Here is a 21,102-nt window from a genome sequence, read left to right as displayed (position 1 = left end):
TAGGACACCGTGATGGGTTTGACCGCTCTTGCTAAGTTTGCAGCCAACAGTGCTGAAAATACGGTCTTGTACGTCGAAGCCAAGCCTGTGAGTGCAACGGGAGAATTCATCACTAGACGCTTCTATCTCAATGAAAACACGAGGAGGCTACAAATAGAGCATCACTTTGATGGGATGTTAAGAGTCGTGAACTTCAGGGGCAAAGGAGAAGGATGTGCCTTGATCCAGGTAGAGTGTTAAGTCAGTTCAGTTGAATCAGTTCAGTCAGTTGAATCAGTTCAGTTGAATCAGTTCAGTCAGTTCAGCCGTTTAATAAAGTTCAGTCCAGTCGGTTCAATCAGTTCAATCAGTTCAATCAGTTCAGTCAGTTCAATAAGTTCAATCAGTTCAGTCAGTTCAATCGGTTCAGTTCTGTCCAGTCAGTTTAATCAGTTCAGTCAGTTTAGTCAGTTTAGTTCAATTAATTCAGTTCAGTCTAGCCAGTTCAATCAGTTCAGCTCAATAAGTTCATTTCATTTCAGTAAGTTCAATCAGTTCAGTTCTGTCCAGTCAGTTTAATTAGTTTAGTCAGTTTAGTTCAATTAATTCAGTCTAGCCAGTTCAATCAGTTCAGCTCAATAAGTTCATTTCATTTCAGTAAGTTCAATCAGTTCAGTTCTGTCCAGTCAGTTTAATTAGTTTAGTCAGTTTAGTTCAATTAATTCAGTCTAGCCAGTTCAATCAGTTCAGCTCAAAAAGTTCATTTCAGTTCAGTCAGTTTAATCAGTTTAGTTCTGTCCAGTCAGTTTAATCAGTTCAATCAGTTCAGTTCAGTTAAGTCACATGCAAGTTAAGTGAAGTTAAATACAGTTCAGTTGGGTCATTTCAGTTCATTTCACTTCAGTTAAGTAATATTGGTCCGTTCAGGTCAATTTACTTTATTAGTTTTCAAATTTCAAATTTTACAAGATTATTTATAAAAACATATGATACATTGATTTGAATCCATAAATTTTAGAGGTCAAACAAACTCATTTACACAGAATTCAAAGCTAAGTCTGTTAACCTTGTCATCCAAATCCTTTCTCTTAGATTGTAGTGAATTATAACATGAATTCAAGCAAAATTTGTAATATTTGACATCCTAATCCTCCCTCCTAGATTGCAATTAATTACAACGTCAAGCCAAGCGAGCCCAGTCAGCCGTCGTTCACACTCAAGACAGCAGTAGACCCGCTCAGGAGCAAGAAAGGGGTCTGCAATGACTACAGGCTCACAACCAGTACCAGGTAAAGTCAACAGATTTCACTCAAAATGCCTGAAAATCTCACTGGGTAGTTTTATTACTCTTTGCTTTAAAGTCTTATGCATCTTTTAACATCAAGTTTACAAATATGGGGCATACCTTTTCAGATTCATGTGACCTTTGGTTACCTAATGTTAGACAAAAATGAAGAATTTATCTGTGTTTTGTACTTTTCCTATTGCACATAAATGTATCATGTACGTATTTCATCTTTTGCACAAACTGCGCCTTGAGCATTTGACTGTCAAGTGGATTTGGTGCCTTATGAATATTATGTATTATTATTATTAATCTGAATATTGATCCAAATAGTGACCCCGAGTAGTAAAACTCAAAACTGTTAAAAAATTTAAAGGTTTGATGACTCTTCTGTCACGCAAACTTGAACCTAAATCAACGTAATCGATTTAATATGTGTTGATTGATGTACTGTCTCTTTGTTATGTAAAAGATTATATCATCTTTTGTGTGGTATTGAATAAAATGAACTTGAAGTCTTCCATATTTAAAAATTATAAAACCCATGGAAAATACTGATCAAAATCAGTTGCTCTAAGCACTACATATTGTGTCTGTTGGGCCTTTTGCTTTAGCTTGCATGTATTGAAATTCATCCAGGGCACATTTCACAAAGCATTTTTTCAATGACAAATGACAATAATCAGTGACAAATCTGCTGATAACCAATCAGAAGCAAGGATTTCAGTAGCTTATAACAAAAACTGTCATTTGTCACTGATGACAAGTTTTGTAAAACGGGTCTCAGATCTATCTATGATGCAGAAATCATTCTCTCCCTCCCCAGAAAAACAGAGATGAAATGCATGAGAAACAATTTAGAACGTTAGAACGTTAACATTCATGCATGTATTTCTTTTATTACTGCAAGCCCAATGATTTTGTAAGAATAAGCATCCATTATTTTTATCAATCCTAATAGGATGCTAAACAATGGTCTTTGATTAACACATGATACTCATCTTACTTTGATTCCTAACCAGTTATAACGATGGATTGGACGAGGAATCAAACATGGCACTAGTGACAGTCGTTCCTCCGTCAGGATTTTACCCGATCAAGTCTTCTCTTGAATCACTGAAGGATAGATCTCCAGCGGTCAAGAGGTTTGAAATCGATGGCGAAAAGATCAACTTTTATTTTGACACTGTGAGTACATTGTATTTCCCTCAAGGACACCAGGGGGTGTTTCACAAAGATTCTAAGTCAAACTTAACTCTAAGTTGGACTTAAACACTATGGAGAGCCATTTGTAGCCTTAAAATAAAATATATTCAAAAGCAAAAATTCAAGTATTTTAGACTTTCTTTAAATTCCACTTCAAGAACATGAAATCTCCTTGATGATAGAAAATATGAATGATTTGAGTCAACATTTTATGCCTTTTTAAATGACTTTTAGAAAATATTTTCATAGATACCAACGGCTTTCCATGATTTTTAAGTCCAACTTTGAGATAATTAGTTCAACTTAGAATCTTTGTAACCCCCCCCCCCCCCCCGTTACAATAACAAGAATGATTAATGGTTGCCAAGTCTCATTAGTTGTGTAAATCCATTATCTTAACTATATTTTTTATAACTTCCCTTTTTCCATATTGTTAATATTTTAATGTATACTTATGAATATTCTAGTGAAAGATTTTGCATGTTATTTACAGTACTATTTGCAAATGTATGTTTTCTCGTAATGTGATTTTTATGGAAATGAATAAACTAAATTGAAATTGTAAAAAAAATAATCTTTATTCCAGCTTGACAATGAAGTCCAGGTGTTCAGCTTTGATGTGACCAAGGAGTTTAATGTGGAAGACGTCAAACCAGGATATGTCACAGTCACAGATTACTATGAGAAGAGTGAGTTCACATTCGAATACACATAGCATGCTTAAGAGCAGAAGCCCACCTAGATATTAAGTTTGTTTTAATGGCAGCAGAAAATGAGAGAAACATGTCAGTGACATTTTGAGCAAAATCTAATTAAAAATATAAAAGTTACACATTTTTGAAGGTCAAACACAAAAATATGCAACTCTGTGACGTAGCTTGCGAGCTCCCCTCCCATTTGACCTGTAATTAAAAAAACTCCATCAAAATTTGTTTTGCAATCATACATTCACCCTAAATATCATCATTGCAAATGTATTTTTATACAAACGTAATAGATAACTAAGAAAATGAAACTTCATGAATTTTTCTGTAAAGAGCAAATTGGAGAGGAGCTCGCAATCTTGCCAATTTGTGTTTCACTGGTGACCATTTCAAATATTTCTAATTGGATTTTGTTCAAACTTGCTCTCATTTCTCTATTTTTTATTAAAACCAACTTCATATCTGGGTGGATATCCATTTCGGGTACTTTTTTTCATCTCCACTTGTCATTTATTTCCATGTTCTAAAAAAAATTTGTTTGCAGTTTCTTGTATTGTGTGAAGGAAACAATATGATATTGTAGATTTCTGTATATTACTCTTTCTAATGAAGAACAAAACATCAATTGTTAATGTACAAATAACTTAATAAACAATTGTCATCACTGATATGTAATTCTGGATATATAGATAAACTGCTTGTGGGAATTTTTTCGTATGAGTATTGCCATGAGCATAAGAGAAATGTTTTATTTTGAAATTCTTTTAAAATAAAAAATAACTAAATTTATATGAAGATTCAGAGCAAAAAAGGGTCGTGGATTTTATAATTGAAAAGTCACTGTAGTTCCTTTTTTCTAGGAAGTCCTGGAACCCTGGCATAAGATATTTTCTAGTTCTTGTTTATTTCTTTTTGAATTACAGGTTTGACAAAATCTATTGAGCTTGAGCTGGAATGTGACCCCGATCGTGAACCAATTGATGTTGAGTTTTTAAGCATTGATCCTGTGGAGGAGGATGTGTTGAAAGAGCTGATCCCACCACCTCCACCACCTCCCTTTGACCCAATGACCTTTGATCAAATGACCCTATCTCCATCCGTTGACGAAGCTACAGAGGAGAGAGTTCTTGGAGAAGGTCCAGAGCCGCAGGAGACACCAATCACTGAGGAAGGCACACCCTTCCCAGGATTCGGTTTCCAACCTACCGGTAAGGAAGGAGATCAGAATGTCAGCAAACCGGTGGAAGCGGTAGAGGACAAGCTCTCGCCTGGACCGGACAAGCTTGGACCAGAGTCCAAGGACGGTGGGGACTTACAAGGAGCTGGCGAGGAAGATACTACGAAGGAAGGGGGTGTTTCAGAGGAAGCAGATGAACATAAACCAGGCAAGGCTACAGATGGAACCCCTGCAGAGCTCAAGACCGATATCACTTTCGATGAACGAAAGGAGGAAGGTGGACATTCGAGTAGTGAAGAAGTGCTCGGAACTGAAGAAGTTGCGACAATGGCAACAGATCAAGGAATGGTGACGGAGATCGTCTATGTGGAAGGAACAGAAGGCACCCCAGAAGATGTAACTGGAGACGGAACGGTAGCCTATCGCTTTGAAGTGGGGACTCCCCTCGTTTATTATGGCGTCGAGGAAATCGTAGAAGGCACAGAGGTAGTGTCGACCGTACTTGATGGGACAGTGGAAACAGAGGTAACGGAAATAATGACCGGGGAAGCAGAGACAGGGGAAGCAGAGACAGGGACAGCAGTAACTGAAGAGGATGTGACAGTAACAGCAATGGTAGAAGGCACTGAAGCACCATCCACACCACCACCTCCACCTGACTTTGATGAGTGCACTGTTGCAAACATCTGCCCAGCAGGCACAGAGTGTTTCAACTTCCCTGGTACCTATGAATGCAGATGTCTTCCCGGCTACACAGAAGATGAAGAAGGAAACTGCCACGGTAAGAGCACATTCAGTTCTTTTAATCATCATTAGGCTGCATAATGCATACTGTAATACTTGATTCATAAGGCCTAAAAAAAAAAAATGTTGTATTGCCCTTTGCGACTGACCCGAAAAACTTGATATCAACGGTCGTTTTTTTTAAATAATTTTATTTTACAGTTTTTTAGAAAAATTATGTATTAAACAATTCAAAACCGAAAAATATCAGCCCAAAGAAGGAGTAAAAAAAAAAAAAAAAAAAAAAAAGATATCTGACCGACCGACCCATGTTTTGGCACCTAAAGGGCAATACAACATCTTTTTTTTTTAGGCCTAATACATGTCATGAATCATCTGTTTGGAGCCATAAGGAGATTAACTCTTAGTAACATGAATTAACACCCTTGTTGTTCCAAACACCTGTCCATATAATGTTGAGGTAAAGGAAAAATTGTGGGTCTCGGTGGAAATTTTAAAGATGATAATCAAAGATATGCATTTTGTATCTTAATCCTTTTGGGCAAGCAAAGCTAAACCATGTACCTGTACCAAATCTAGCTGTATTATATGGTTCGTTGAGGAACAAAAGGATGCTAAATGATATCAGAAAGTGAAGCCATTACCGGTACCTAAAGGAACTGGGTGGTCACTATTAAAACCAATATGAATGTGATCATTCAATAGTCATTAGGTTTATACCCTCCTGGCTCTGAATAGATGGCATGAGAAGTGTCATCATATTAGTAAGGCCTTTCCAAAAGTGTTGACGAGAATGGGTTTCTAGTCCAGAGCGTGTGCTCACTCGGGTTGACACCCCTTGTTCACATCCAAAATGAGTCGACACCCACTCGCCGCAGTAGTGAACATGATGACGTCATGCACGTGACATATTTGTCATGCATATGCCACTTGAAAGGGCTCATAGTACGTACATGTATGTACGTACTATCGCTAAAGAGAACGGCCTACTAGATTGAGGTGACCGTCAAAACCAAGGTGGACACGTTCTTGATTCTGGGGGGTGTTTCACAAAGATCCTTAATTGGACTTTAAAAATATGAAGAGCCATTTGTAGCCTTAAAATAAAATATATTCAACAGCGAAATTTCAAGTATTTTAGACTTTTTATAAATTCAACATCAAGAACAGTAGAAAATATATGATTGATTTGAATCAACATTTTTTGTGCCTTTTAAAATAACTTTTATAAGATATTTTCATAGATGCTAATGGCTTTCCATAATTATTAAGTCCAACAAGAGAAAAGTTCAACTTAGGATCTTTGTGAAACGCGTCCCTGGTAGTGGACAGGGTAGACAACGTGGGTCATGCGCAGATCATCAGAATGATGTCATCATGTCACAGTTCACTACATCAACGTGACAATCAAAAAGTCCTTGGTAGTCTTTGACCAAACAAGGAATTTTTTTAAAATCATTCATGTAACTGGTTACTGTAATTGTTATGTAAATTGATCCAACTACAAATTAAAGCATTGATTTCTACTCTCTGATGTTGTTTCTGTTTTAAAGATTGCGCTTACTGTGGGGATACGTTACCGGAGGACGGGAAGGACCGATTCTGCAGCTCAGACTTTGGTGAGTTTATATTTGGCAATGATGTTACATGTATACAGTATAGATTGCATCCGCAATATATTTAAAACAATTTTTTTAATTAAGTTGTTAATATAGAGTATTGGTTACAAAGTTGCATTGAGACATTAAATGTCCAGATACTGTTTGGGATCATTAATATATGTAGAATGCACATGCTCTTAAAAGAAAAAGAGTGTTTTGTGACAGCTTCAAACTTTGAATCCAAGAAACAAAAACAAAAAGACAGAATTCTTGTGGACAATCACCTCATTAACATTGCTACATGTAGTTTGTTATTCTTTTATATCCTCCTCTGTTTGGAGCCAGAAGGGCGTTAACTCTGTGTTAGAGTATACAAGTTAAAAGCCCTTCTGGCTCCAAACAGACAATATGGTTGTAACAAGAAGGAGAAAGCTCATTAATTAATTACTTTTCATGATACCTTGTCCATCTCTTTTAGATGCAGGCCTTGTAATATTTTTTCCCCTTCCAAATCAAGTGTAGTCTGGAGTTTTGGTTATTCTTAAAATATGCATCCAAATTTTCAAATGATACCGGTACTTAAACTAATTATGGGACTTTTTACCAATGTAATTTATGTCAGCCGAATCTATTTTTTGTAGAAAATATAGATAGTTGTTTTTACCCACAATATGTGAACTCTAGTTAAAATGTGGAAATTTTTCAAGAAATAAATACATGCACAGTTGATATTTGATTCCAATTGTAGTTAACATTGTGAAGAAGAGAAAGAGGATGAATTTAACCTACGTTATGTTATAACTAGTTGCAAATGTAAAACTATGCTTTGAATGTTGATGTTGATATTGATATAGGCCTACTTGATGATAGATTATATAGTGAAGAGGAAAACGAGGATAAAGTATACCTCTGTAAAACTGAGTTACAGTTGTAAAGCCAAATTTAGAATATTATTCTGTGTCCAATTGAGGTTTAGATTGTCAAAGAGAGAAAAAAGAGGATAAACTGGCTTATTGTATAATATATAGAAACAGTTGTAAAACCATATTTTGAATATGATATTCTTGTTCCAATTGTAGTTTACATTGTGAAGAGGAGAAAGAATGACCTCCGTCTACTCAAAGAAAAGCGTTTTACAGATGAAGTGCTTGATGGTAGAGTCTACCGTTCATTTGAAGTTCCTGATAACACCTGTACGTGCGACATGTTGGGATACAAAGCAGGTACGTCAACTGGTTTAAACACTGTATTGGAAGTAGAAAGGTTGTGGGTTTGAGCCCTGACATAGCACCAGTGTCATTTGGCAAGACATTTATCTACATTTGCCACTCTCTACCCAGGTGTTAAATGGTTTAATATCTGGCAGGATAAATATTGTGGGGATTGGTATATGTGTGTTTGTAAAATGGTGCCTGGCCGGAATACTCCCCAGGAAGCAGAGTGTGTGCACTATCATGTGCAGATCAGCAATTACAACCAATGATCAGGGTACTAATAATTACAAAGTAAAGTGCTGAGAAACGTAGTACATGACTTCAGTGATATTGAAATGTGACTATTATCAATCGCAAGTTGTTCCGAAAGATATCTGATATTTCAGAGAAGCAGAATCAATGAAAGTTTGAACAAAATTGGACGAACAAGACAAAGAAGAAAAAAAAAGGATTTTTGACCGTTGTAATCATTATACATATTTGGAAATCTCAAATTGACAAAGAAGTCATTGGACTGTGATGTATTTGGGGACCCATTTGTTTTCCAATATTATCAGTAATTTCTGTTTTTCTCCCAAGTGTGCTTTTCACAGGGCTGTAATTAAAATATATGATGGATAAGTTGTAGTGTTTTGGTCTAGTCCCAATGTTCCCAATGTTAATTGATGACTTTTGGAAGTATATGCTGAGTGTATCTCGCTCTTCTCTATTCTTTTCTTTTTCTTTCCCTCTCTCCATTTCAGCGCACAGGGACATATTTGTGATTTATACTACTTTTAAGTATGGTCAATATTAATATTGTTATATCCATTTTTCTTGTATCTTGTTTGTGCAGTGGAACGCTTCATCATCATGGCGAATGCAACAAGCGAGGGCGATAAGCCTCTCATCCTGGACCATACTGCCACCATCCTTCCGTTCATGGGTCTAACCATAAATGAGCTGGACGGCTGGAGAGACGAGTGCCCCTAGAGGGCCTCCTCTATCACATCCTTCCTTTAATACCCTCATAGTGACAGTACAGGGGGCTTTTCACAAAACTTGTCATCAGTGACAAATGACAGTCTTTGTTATAAGCCACTGGAATCCTCGCTTCTGATTGGTTATCAGCAGATTTGTCACCAATTTTTGTCATTTGTTATTGAAAAAAGGCTTTGTGAAACAGGCCCCAGATGAGTGACTTAAAATCAAATCTTCTTGAGACAAGTTTTCAACGTTACCTGTTTATTGATTGTTCATATTTATACAACCAATATTTCTGAAGAAATATGCTGAAGAAAGGTGTATAATTCATATTCAGAACTCCTTTTATTACTATCTCTTCAATACTTTCTTTGTCACATTTTCAATAATCATTTCAAGCCCAAACAAAAGTAATTATCAAGAAAAATTGTTTGTCTTGTTGTTATGGGTCTGAATGGTTATTCTGTACATTTCTTCAGCAGTATTACATTTCTTGAATGAACACATGATTACTAGAGCTTCTATGTGTAAATTAATCATTAATTTGTGAGGAATGCATATCAGAATCATTCTGTGCACTTCCAACATACAAGCATATTTTGTACAGATATTTGTAATATACTTTATAAACAATAAGATATGCAGTATGGTAGTATTGTCCTAGATATCATTAACATTAATATTAGCTTATATTATTCATGTAGCCTATTCCTTATCATGATTAGGCATTACTAGCCTTTGTATAGAAATAAATGTTTAATTTGTTACACAGGAAATTGTCCAGCCAGCTGTGTATAATGGATATAGCATGTAGTTGCGTTCAAAAATCCTATACTTGAAACTGCCAAGTAATTGTATGTTTAATGTTTATAATATCCTCATCATTTATTTGATGTACCTTTTTACTGTATGTATGAATGTTCTGTTCAACTCCTTGTGTACCACAAAATGTGTGGTTTAAATTTTGAAGATAAATGTTTAAAGTTGTCCAGCCAGCTGTGTATCTTGGATAAAGCATGTATTTGCGTTGAAAAAAAATCCTATACTTGAAACTGCCAAGTAATTGTATGTTTATAATATCCTCATCATTTGTATGATGTATGTATGAAAGCTCTGTTCTACTCCTTATGTACCACAAAAATGTGGGGTTTAAAAAAAAATGTTTAATGTTGTCCAGCCAGCCGTGTATATTGGATAAAGCATGTAGTTGCGTTGAAAAAAATCCTATACTTGAAACTGCCAAGTAATTGTATGTTTATAATATCCTCATCATTTGTATGATGTATGTATGAAAGCTCTGTTCTACTCCTTATGTACCACAAAAATGTGGGGTTTAAAAATAAATGTTTAATGTTGTCCAGCCAGCTGTGTATGTTGGATAAAGCATGTAGTTGCGTTGAAAAAAATCCTATACTTGAAACTGCCTATACTTGAAACTGCCAAGTAGTTGTATGTTTATAATAGCCTCATTTTTACTGTATGTTTGAAAGTCCTGTACTACTCCTTGTGTATCCCAAAATGTGTGCTTTAAAGATATATTTCAGAATTGACATTGATTTCTCTTGAGGATAGGTAAGTCCATACACTACAAGCGGGTTTAAAAAAAAGTTGTTCATTATTATTGCTTTAGATTTTACTTGTATTAGCTCTGCGTACATTACTATTTGAAACAGATCATTTCATCCTACTAGATTCTACAACTGCTGTTCTATTTCTGATGTTCCTAAGCTCATGAACTGTGCAAGTACATATACCTTGATATGATATTCGTTCTTTAACAGCTGTTTAGTATAAATTGTAGTAGTCAGGATTTGTTTGTTTATGTTTTTCCACTGGAGACTTGTAGATGTTATATCATAATGAGGTGTACTAATCTTTGTTTTTGTTTTGATGGTGATGGGATGTGAAAAAATTAAAAGAAAACTGTCAATTATCACATTAATTGTTGTCAATTGTTTGGTCATGTGTATTGATTGCTCTTTGATAAAAGCACTTCACAATATTAATCAGGCACTTTTTACATTTAATCTGAAATGATCCCTGTTAAGCTGAGAATGAGTCATTCACATACTATTTCTTTATGTCCTTTGATGTACATGTATGTTAGAGAATGAGAGAGAAGAAAGACGGGAGAGAAGAGAAATGAAGAGAAAGAGGGGAGAGGGGATAAAGAAGAGATCTAAGCAGGCAAAGGGAAGGTGTGTGTATGTGTGTGTGAGAGAGAGAGAGAGAAAGAGAGGGAGAGGGAGAGAGAGAGGGGGGAGAGGGAAGGACAGAGAAAGAAAAAAAAGGGGGAAAGGTAACAAGAGAGGACGGAATTTGGAGTGAGACGGACGGTGTTGGAGAGCAAGTGATTAGAGAAAGGGCAAACAGAATAAGAAAAATGTACCTGTACATATGTTGTAGAGAGAAAGAGAAAGAGAAAGAGAAAGAGAAAGAGAGCACTCTTGACATGTACATGTATATACAAATCAATGAAAATGTAACAAATTCTAAATGAAAAACGGGGAACTAGAATACAGAAAGTCTAAATTTCAGATACATTTCTAAAAGTTCTTCAAATTTTCAAAAGAAATGATGATAAACATGTAGCATTAAAACTACTTTATAGATGTTCCCTATTTCTGTTAGTGTACACCTTAGCCGTACAGGGCCAACTGATCATGTCTTTCCTATGCACAATACCAGGAACTCGAGGCATCGTGCACTAAGTGTATATTACCAGCTGGTCCTGTGCAGCCAGGCTGCGCACAAACATTACTGCAGCACTAAATCACCCTGAATAGGAAGTTTTTGTTTATTTTGAAGAAAATATCAAGAATATCCCCTCTAATGAATGCCTGCAGGAAAGGAATATATTAGTCTTCAAATGTGAGAAAATGCATGCCAAAAAAATTGTAGAGCGAACTTTTGGAAAGGCATGAGGAAAATAACTCTCAGTGAAAAGTTAAAGTATACTTTTAACAACACAAACAGTGTTCTTGGGATCATGATATCAGTGTCAGACTGACTTGATATTTGTCTCCCAAAATATGTAATCTTCATTACTTGAAAAATAATTTGGTTTCTTGTGCGTTGATATCGTACTGATCTCTTCCAACTAAAAAGATAATAACTCGACAGAAAAGCACATTACTTGATTGAACTTAAAGTCAAATTGAATTTTATTACAAAACATGGACTTGTAACAAGCATACAATATCATTGTTTTTTTCTTAACTTCAACATAAAGTAGACAATAATGACAAATTGTTCGTTGAGAGGTAGAAGGTTACCGACTCTTTCTAAAAGAAAAGGATGCAAGTTAAGACCCTTCAGGTTCTCAGTAGATGACATGATTGACCGGAGAACATGGTTGACCGGAGAACATGGTTGATCGAAGGACTTGATTGACCGGGGGACATGGTTGACCGGAGAACATGGTTGACCGGAGGACATGATTGATCAAAGGACTTGATTGACCGGGGGACATGGTTGACCGGAGAACATGGTTGACCGGAGAAAATGGTTGACCGGAGGATATGATTAACCAAAGGACTTAATGGGCCGGGGCACATGGTTGGTATCTGTAGGATCATCATTCTGATAAATGCATTAATGGCACTGTTAAGGTTTCAAATGAATGAGCAAAAACACAATCAATGTACTAGGTACCAGCAAAAAACAAAACAGAAAGGCCTATATCCCTAACTCAGATAATTTAAGATTAAAAATGCAATTTAAAACTTTTAATATAGGCTCTTGGCCAGATCATATAAAATATCTAAGGTAAAATAAATGTAGACAATTTGTTTTCTTGCAATGAAGGGATTTGCTTGCTACTTTTTAAAAGTATCCATTTTGACACTTTAAAAGAAGATGGGAAAAAATAGATTCATGCACAATTTTACAGAAAGAAGACTTTTGGGCTATTGGTCTGTATAAAACTGAACAAGTTAAACAAATTAAATGGAATTTGAATCTTCAGATAACAAAAAAAAAAGTGATATTCTCACTTACTTCTTCACACATCGATACAAAGACATTCTGACCCATTGATCTTAATGCTTTGAACCATAGTGATTGTTAATCATATTTAGAAACCATCATGAACATGATAATCAACTACAGGGGCAAAAATGGAAGAAAACTAGTCAAAGGGAATGCATTCTGCATGTACAGACTTCATTTTTACTTTATCATGAAATAATGATAATTCCAGAAATTTGCAGCTCAACTTTCTGTAGCTAGACTATGGTTGAAGAGCCATGTGCACAAAAGGATTTTGTGTGCAGGGTCTGAACTTGTTACATTTATAGACTACACAAATAAATGTCTATTGGGCACTGTTGATTTGAGCTGGGCTTTGACGACTATGGTTTGTCACAATAGGTCTATTTTTGCAGACTTAATACAAGAACCAGTTAAAGAATGAGGCATATAAAAACAGTATATATATGCCAGACTCTATTTAGTGATTGACTGTTCCAGAGAATGGCTGAAAAGAAGAAAAAATCAGAAGAAAAACAAAACAGAGTCCATAGTTTACTACCAAAAAAGGGTCTGCAGTTTCAGACTAGCCAGAGAGAACAAGAAAACATGTTCTATGACTCTTTGGAATTATACACCACATGTCAAACTCTTTACAATTACTGAGTAGTATTAATGACCATGAAATTTGTCAGTGTGTCCAAGTAGAGTCTATACTTGCAGGACAGACACAGGAACAGCCATAATATGGACCATATGAGATTGAAGTCTACATTTCAGACGCCGTAAAGCAAGTTCAAATGACTGTATCCAACTGCCAGATGCATGTCGGTCGTTTCCATATCAAACCAAAATAGGTCACGATCATGAGGCTCATCCCCTACAGTCTTCCTGGTCGCTTGTCTAACCAGAAAGCCAGAAACATTTTTCCATACTGTGTTGGTCCTCATGAAAAAAATCTACCTTCTTGGTAGTTGGTACAGTTCTTGGTGAATATTTACAATGCTGAGATAAGAGCAGCTAGTCCCGTGTAACCATGCGGTCGTCAGAACCTCTTTTGCGTACTGATGTATAGCACTGAAAGAAATGAATGCAATAAAATGTACATGAATGGATGTTGATCAAGAAACAAGGCAAAAAGAATGACTGATCATGAAGAAGAAGAATAGGAAAAGACACAAATAATATGCATTGTAGCTTCGTTGTGGATATAACTTAAAAGGAAATTTGATAATTAGACAAAATAGGAAGGAACATCATGGATATGAGGATCACACACACAGAGCAGCAATATTGATAGTCTATAATTAATCAAATTGAGAACTATCTTCTCAACAAATAGCATGAACAACACAAGGATGAAACTTTAGATACCCACTATTAAATTTAATGAACACAGCTTAAAAAATAAATTCATCTGCTTCACTAAAACATAAATCAATTCTTTCTCAAATCTTCTGCTTTCATCCAAGGCCATTTGTTATCAGGACTGCACTGCCCTTTACAATGTGCAAAATGTAAACCGGTCACAGATTTAGCAGGGGGAGGGGTGCACAACAGACCCTTAATAGATTAATAGACGAAACAAAAAATGGGCAAGACTCTTCCTCTTTATCATACCTCAGACACAACGCTAAATCGACACCATACATCCATATTATACAATAAATAGTTTTTACATACCATTATTTCCTCTGATGAAAGCATCTCCATATTTGTTTTTGAGCTGACCATTGACATACTCCTCCGTCTGCTCCAAGGCAATGTTCATATACCCATCCAAACAGGCCAAGACTCCTATCATCAAGATAGACAAGATAAATAGATTTTAATGACACCTTCTGAATTTAAGTAAGGCCTAAAAAAAAAGATGTTGTATTGCCTTTTACGTGCCAAAACATGGATCGGTCGGTCAGAAATCTTTTTTTTATTTTTTTGAAAGCCGACCATAGATTTCAAGATTTTGGGTCCGTCGCAAAGGGCAATACAACATTTTTTATTTTTATTATGGTGACATTTAACTTATTGCTTAATAACAGTATATTCTCAATTAATGAACCCCAAATTTGACTTCATAATAAGAGGCAGTAAAATCTAGCATACATCAGTAAAAAAAAATAATTACAAAAATTACACAAAGGATTATAAATTTTCCAAACTTGAATCACTCATGATATGGATGTATTTAAATAGCAAAAAGTTATTTTACAACTAAATTTCTTGAATCCCTCCTCTCAACATAACAATGGAACAAACCGTTTTACATGGATGATGACATATGTCAATATGTTAAAGGTAATACAAAGTTTTGGTAAATTTTGAAAATTGGCTGGATAGTGATTCTTTACAATTTGTATATATTTGGATGCCCCTGTGGATGTATTTTAAGCACCAGAAAATTTAGCCTCTAAGACACTTCTGCTTTCGAGAAAATTTGAATTAAAAAATTTACCGGTGCTCACAGTAAATTTTGATAAATTTCAAATAGCGCCTACGGCCAAACAATGGTAGCTGCGACCATGAAAATCTCAGAATATGTAGTTGTGGTATATAATTTCCAAATGGGAATAGCCAATCGGTCGATTCTAGTCAAGAAACATTATTTTATAGCTAAATTGATATCTTGACCTTGAGAGGGAGCTATACAACATGAACAGCTTATTATTTACGGTACAATTTCATCACTTTAGACTCGATTTCAACAGCGACAAAGGTTACTGAATATTGTAGGATCACATATGCTTCCAATATGTTAATTTGAACCAAATATGGAACAGTCTTTATGTATATATATTTAACACAGGTCTAGAGACTGCATTGTCAATTGAAGATTCCCATATCACTAGTGAGCTCAATTTAGTTTTTAAAAAACAAAACATTTTCATTTTTTGTCTGGATCTTCTTAAACTCTCACTGATATGCAAGAAGAAGAAGAAGAAAAATAATAAATGAGGATAGGAAGAAAAGGGAGAAGAATTATTTTTTTTAATAGAGAAAGAAAATGGAGGAAATACAGAAATAGAGAAGGAGGTAAAGTCTAAAGAAGGATAAGAAGTTACAAAAAGGAGATAAAAGAAGAAAGAACAAAGAAAGAAACAAAAGAAGGAACAAATAGAGGAAGGAGAAAAGGATTAAGAAAGGATAGTGAAGAAGGAAAATTAAAGGAAGTTAAAGAAAAAGGAAAGGAAAAAGAAGAGGAAAAAGAAGAGGAAAAAGAAGAAGAAAAAGAAGAAGAAAAAGAAGAAGGAAAAGAAGAAGGAAAAGAAGAAGAAAAAAAAGAAGAAAAAGAAGAAGAAAAAGAAGAAGAGAGAAGAAGCACGATAAAGAAGAACAATAAGAAAAAGAACCATTGCCATTGATTAGGCATTACATTACTCGTAGTTACCTCTATAATCTACTCCTGAATTGAGTTTAACGACAACTGGTCTGCCAATGATGAGCTTCAAGAAATCACTTGGTGTTTGTTTCCTTGCCGTCGTAGCAGAAGTCATGATGTCAAAACAAAGTAAGTCACTAGTCTTTAGATGAATCCACAGCTGTTTGACAGAGTTCAAGATCCGCAAGAAATGTCGTTCCACTGAAGTGAAGAAGTCTCAATTAAGTAGTCGGACTCAAAGAGCTCTGATATTGATAACAAGAAAGTGAAATAAATGTTAGGAATGAATGTAAGCTTTCGCTAGCTTCTACAGGGCAAGGTACCTTGCAGTCTCATATTTTTAAGAGCACGAGGAAGAAATTATGATCAACCTTGACGGAGAACAACCACCAAATATCATTACTAGAATCATTCAGGCTTTGGATACACACAAAATAAAACACTAAATCTAGGCCTACAACATTGTCAATTCCTGGGACTGAAGATAGAATTCGTTTTAAATGTAACTGATATTTATAACGCATCTAAGACACTGTACGTATAGAACATCGAAAATAAATAATCAACATTACATTTATAACAGAAGATACATAAATTAAGGCCTATTCTCTGTTTATATTATTATAATCACCTTTCTCGAAAGAGTTTATGAATCTTGGCATGCGCGCGAGTCCGTCAACCAATAGCCTTATCACAGCAGTTAATGATTTAAATATGTGAAATCCACTCGACAACAAGTTATTATTGAATAGTATCTTTCATGAAAAAAACAAAAAATTCAATATATATTTATTTTTATTTACTTCTATTTATCTTAGTTTCTCATACATAAATTTCGTATATCGCAAATTTGCACACAAATTATAACAGTTTCGCTGAATAGCTGATGAGCAGGCTAGCTTTGGGGAATTCCCGAGCGCTGCCCGAGCTTTGGCAACTTCATTTTAATGCCCAACTTATTTGTAGTGAAAGTCTGGGGAATCTTTCATCATTGCTATTTGCATGAGCAATATCACAAGTCCAATTCAATATCAGGAAAAAGGAGTGCAAAGTCAAGACTAAGCTGTGAGGTGAGTTATGCCTAGCAATCTGCCGCTTATGACTTATAATAATATTTCAAATAGCTAAAATTCATTTCCCCCTATTACACTACATGCAGACACAGTACAATTACAACACCATGTCATGAATTGTCATACTCGTGTGAGTCACCGACTAGGTCTACACCATTACATTCACTGAATCAGTCCTGATTATGATTTACATTTTACTATTTACATACCCTGGCTGAAGTGCAAATACAAGTGCTTAGTTCTGCAGCATATTAAATTTTATGAATAAAATCGCTGGAAATAATGTGCCTAATGTGTTTACCGGTATCTAATAATAATACTAAGGTTAATCAACACGTCTTTCTTGACACTTAAATTATACTGTTAGCTTAAGTTGAGATCTTAGTTGGGTCAAATTTACAACAATTAATTAAGGTTAATTTTGGGTCTCCTGATTTCCTGCAGTGTGCACCTTTCACATCATAGTGTAGACATGGTAGCCCCCCCCCCCCCTCCCCCTCCTTTAAATCTATGCCTTGGCATGTGTAGACCAAAAGCTTCAGTCTCCTCCTGTATTGAAGGGCAAGCTCACTATCCCATTAAATTTTTTCTCTGTTTTATAGGATGGCTGCAGGTGGCAGGGGAAAATCTGCATTTCTTTCTGATGACGTTAAAATATATGAGCTTTCCGAAACCATTGATGCTCCTCGCAACTATAAAAAGATTGGTATGGACTTACTCGATTCTGATGCTGACGTTTCGAGCATTATTGGACAGACGTCGGTTGACTACGAAAATGTGGTTTTCAATTGTTTGATTCATTGGAGAAATGCCAATGGAGTTGGAGATGGACAGTGCAGGGAATTAGTTATGATTCTAAAAGAGTGTGGATTGACAGATGCAGCAAGCTGGTTACAAGAGGGTAAGTTGAGACAGCTACTATCTGTAGTGCATTATTCTTGATAAAGTGCAGATGATAAATAACAATTTGTGTTGTTGTCATGCTTCTGTTTCTAACAGTTTTCGTTAAACAGCCTTTTGACCTGTTCCTTGGTTGTTAAAGTGGATGAAAACAAAAGGAACTTTTTTTTTTTAATTGTGTTGTAAATAAAAGAATTTGCTGGAAATAGAGGCATACCTGAACAAATTTGCAATTCTTCACTGGTTCAAATTAATTATAAACAAAATGTAAATGAAAGGTCAGTGAAACTTAGAACATCTTTCCAACAATAGGCACAGATGTATGAAAAAAAGGAAGCTGATTTTCTCACTTATTCATAATTTGGTCTTTATTAGCATTCATAAACTTGTTATGATCTTGGATAAGGGCGCCTTCTCTGTTAGATTATAATACATAAAATTATATGGAAGAGTAAAAACTATTATTGAAATTCAAAAAAGAAATAAAGAAAATATCTTTTATATCACATTATAATCATTATTTTGTCTTCATTTTTCCTAATATTCCCTGGTTTCAGAACAAGGAGAAACATCAAAGTGTCTGAGTAAAGATGGAGTTTTGCTTGAAGTATCCTCTATGATCGATGGTCCGGAGTACTATAGCAAACTGGGTCTAATACTCGTGGGGGATAAAACCACTCTTTCAAACATGATTGGCGGCAGTAGAACACCGAACTACAAAGAAGCCCTCTTCAAATGCTTTATCCAGTGGAGGAATAGAGAAGGATCAAGTCTGGAATCATCCAGGAAACTTCGAAAGATCCTCCACAAACGGAAGCTGAGCACCACTGTAACCCTGTTAGAAAAACTAGAGCCAGGCCTGATCTGTAAGAGAGGTAATCTGTTAGTTAGGATGGTTGTGTGTATGTGTGTGTCACTCAGGCATGAGAAAATACCCCTTTCATGTTTACATGAATTACTCTTTTTTAACCCAATAATTTCCCATGTCCGACCTGATTATTGAATAATAGTACCTCCTGTGATGCAATAAAGTATCAAAGATGAATGAGATATTGCTCTATTGCATTTTGTTGTTATTGATGTTGCAAAAAATATAAAACAATATTGTGCATGAATCAGCTATAAATTTGAATGACTACAAAATTGCCTTAGATTAGAAATTAAGCATACAAAACAGCTCTTCCCTTATCATCCCTGAAACTAATGTATACAATTGTAAGAGCTTTAAAAATAGAAATTTTATGGAGGAGAAAGAAAACCAAACTTTCACCTACTTTGTTTTTAAAGGGATCCAGTAATTTTGTCTTAGATCCTTTAAAACAATCCTTGATTTAGCTCATGCTGCAGTGATATTCATAAACCTTTAGGTAAGTCAGGAACCCCATGACTTTTACAAGCCGATCGCCTGTCTGATTATCAAGATATTTATGATTGAAAATCGAAATCAAATTTTGCATTTGCCAACAGTCTATTGGGGAAAACGAGTATGGTAAAACCGGTCACTCCAAGGTTTTTTCTTTTTTGAGGCACTTCTTAATCATTTTAGGGCTTCAATATAACACCATATCACAGACAATGATAACACGTAGGGCCGTGCATCTCAGATATAACATTATTAAATGATCCCTTTAATGTTGTTATATTTGCAGATGAAGATTCAAGGCGAATGGATACCTGCAGGGAACCGGAGGCAGGACTCCATATGGGAGGAGCCAAATGAAGATTTCAATGTCATTCAGGGCAGCAGTAGCTGGTAGAGACTAATATTTTACTATGTCATGTATTTTTCCTGCATGTGTATGAAAATATTTTTTAGCAGTGCCTTTTGATGACGATGATGATGATGATGGTGATAATGATAGTGATGATCCTGCTGCTGCTACAGTAACTGCTGCTGAGGATGAGGATGATGATGACGGTTTGTTTTCTTTACCTGACTGCTATGAAAACATGTGTATGCTTGGAAATAGGCAACCAAGAGACCAATACCGGTATCCAAGGGGCTGGGGAATAAGGATTAATGCCTTTCAGAAGGGCACTAGTGCATCAACTTGCAAGGTTACTAACCCTACCTTCAAGTTATGAGACCCCCACTCTACACTGAGCCTCCAGGTGCAGTGTCATAGAACAAGACTAATGTGTTTAATGTAGAATGGCCATGGTGTGAGGGGGCTGCAAGAATGGGACACTATATTATCTCTAGAATATCCAGTACTGAGAGCAGCTCATCAGCCTTCTAAATTGCATGCTGACAGGATATATATATATATATATGTACAGTCAAACCTGCCATAGTGACCATCTGTCTACAAAGACCACCTGTCTACAAAGGCCACATTTGTTGTTTCCCTTGAAAATGGTTTCTCATTGAATCATGTACTACAGGATCCTGTCTACAAAGGCCACTTTTTTGTGTTTCCCTTAGGCGGTCGCTATAGACAGGTTTGACTGTATAAGCTTCAACTAGAGAAAGAAAGAAAGAAAAACCAAATACTTGGTCACATCAAAAGACATTAGAGTCTCTTGGATGAAGAAAAAAAGTGCATTAAGTTATAAACGTACAATAATGAATTTGTTTAAAACTTCAGGTATTGTGTGTTTCGATGGAAGCAGCAATGAGCCTTATTCACACATTGCATGTTAAACTGCTTCAAAAAGTACATCAACAAAATAATATGAAAACAATTGTAGTACATTCACAAATTTGCACATGAAATAAGACAGCGATCACATAATACACTTATATGTCTTTGCTCATATGATAGTATTTTTCACCTTGCCTTACTTTTCATTTACACATACATTACTTTTACCTTGCTGGAGCAGTTTCTTAGGCAGTTTATATGTAATGTCTGAATTAGGCTCATATGTATCAGGTTTACATGTATGTCTGCTATACCTCTAACTATTG

The 21,102-nt window shown here is 35.5% G+C and overlaps 2 protein-coding genes and 1 long non-coding RNA gene across 3 annotated transcripts in view; 2 read left to right on the top strand and 1 right to left on the bottom strand.

Moving 5' to 3' along the window:
- The window catches only part of LOC594725 (alpha-2-macroglobulin), a 43,704-nt gene extending 32,889 nt beyond the window's left edge, over positions 1–10,815 (top strand). The window contains exons 29-36 of the mRNA XM_794155.5: positions 4–228; positions 1,141–1,268; positions 2,287–2,452; positions 3,057–3,159; positions 4,098–5,132; positions 6,649–6,714; positions 7,776–7,919; positions 8,746–10,815. Of these exons, the coding sequence (XP_799248.3) occupies positions 4–228; positions 1,141–1,268; positions 2,287–2,452; positions 3,057–3,159; positions 4,098–5,132; positions 6,649–6,714; positions 7,776–7,919; positions 8,746–8,882 (2,004 nt within the window). The 3' untranslated portion in view covers positions 8,883–10,815. The remainder of the gene's footprint in view (positions 1–3; positions 229–1,140; positions 1,269–2,286; positions 2,453–3,056; positions 3,160–4,097; positions 5,133–6,648; positions 6,715–7,775; positions 7,920–8,745) is intronic.
- Positions 10,816–12,009: 1,194 nt separating this feature from the next.
- LOC594723 lies at positions 12,010–16,479 on the bottom strand. The gene is made up of 3 exons (XR_004062449.1): positions 16,228–16,479; positions 14,526–14,639; positions 12,010–13,919 (listed from the first exon to the last, which is right to left on the bottom strand). It is a non-coding gene; the product is annotated as a U6 snRNA-associated Sm-like protein LSm6 (long non-coding RNA).
- Positions 16,480–17,122: 643 nt separating this feature from the next.
- Positions 17,123–20,534, top strand: LOC100891409. The gene is made up of 4 exons (XM_003730127.3): positions 17,123–17,288; positions 17,894–18,192; positions 18,749–19,066; positions 19,841–20,534. The coding sequence occupies exons 2-4, from the start codon at positions 17,895–17,897 to the stop codon at positions 19,909–19,911; spliced, it is 687 nt and encodes a 228-aa protein (XP_003730175.1). The 5' UTR covers positions 17,123–17,288; position 17,894; the 3' UTR covers positions 19,912–20,534.
- The last annotated feature ends 568 nt before the right edge of the window (positions 20,535–21,102 follow it).

Source organism: Strongylocentrotus purpuratus, unplaced genomic scaffold (assembly GCF_000002235.5).
Source record: "Strongylocentrotus purpuratus isolate Spur 01 unplaced genomic scaffold, Spur_5.0 spur5_scaffold_9, whole genome shotgun sequence".
Taxonomy (NCBI): domain Eukaryota; kingdom Metazoa; phylum Echinodermata; class Echinoidea; order Camarodonta; family Strongylocentrotidae; genus Strongylocentrotus; species Strongylocentrotus purpuratus.
The sequence above is the reverse complement of the archived record's forward strand: the minus strand, read 5'-3'. Positions and strand labels throughout refer to the sequence as shown.

Excerpts from the sequence above, each read along its gene's own strand:
- LOC100891409 (XM_003730127.3), top strand. The coding sequence starts at position 17,895 with ATGGCTGCAGGTGGCAGGGGAAAATCTGCATTTCTTTCTGATGACGTT. Across the intron at positions 18,193-18,748 it reads AGCAAGCTGGTTACAAGAGG|AACAAGGAGAAACATCAAAG; the intron begins GTAAGTTGAGAC and ends CCCTGGTTTCAG. Across the intron at positions 19,067-19,840 it reads AGGCCTGATCTGTAAGAGAG|ATGAAGATTCAAGGCGAATG; the intron begins GTAATCTGTTAG and ends TTATATTTGCAG.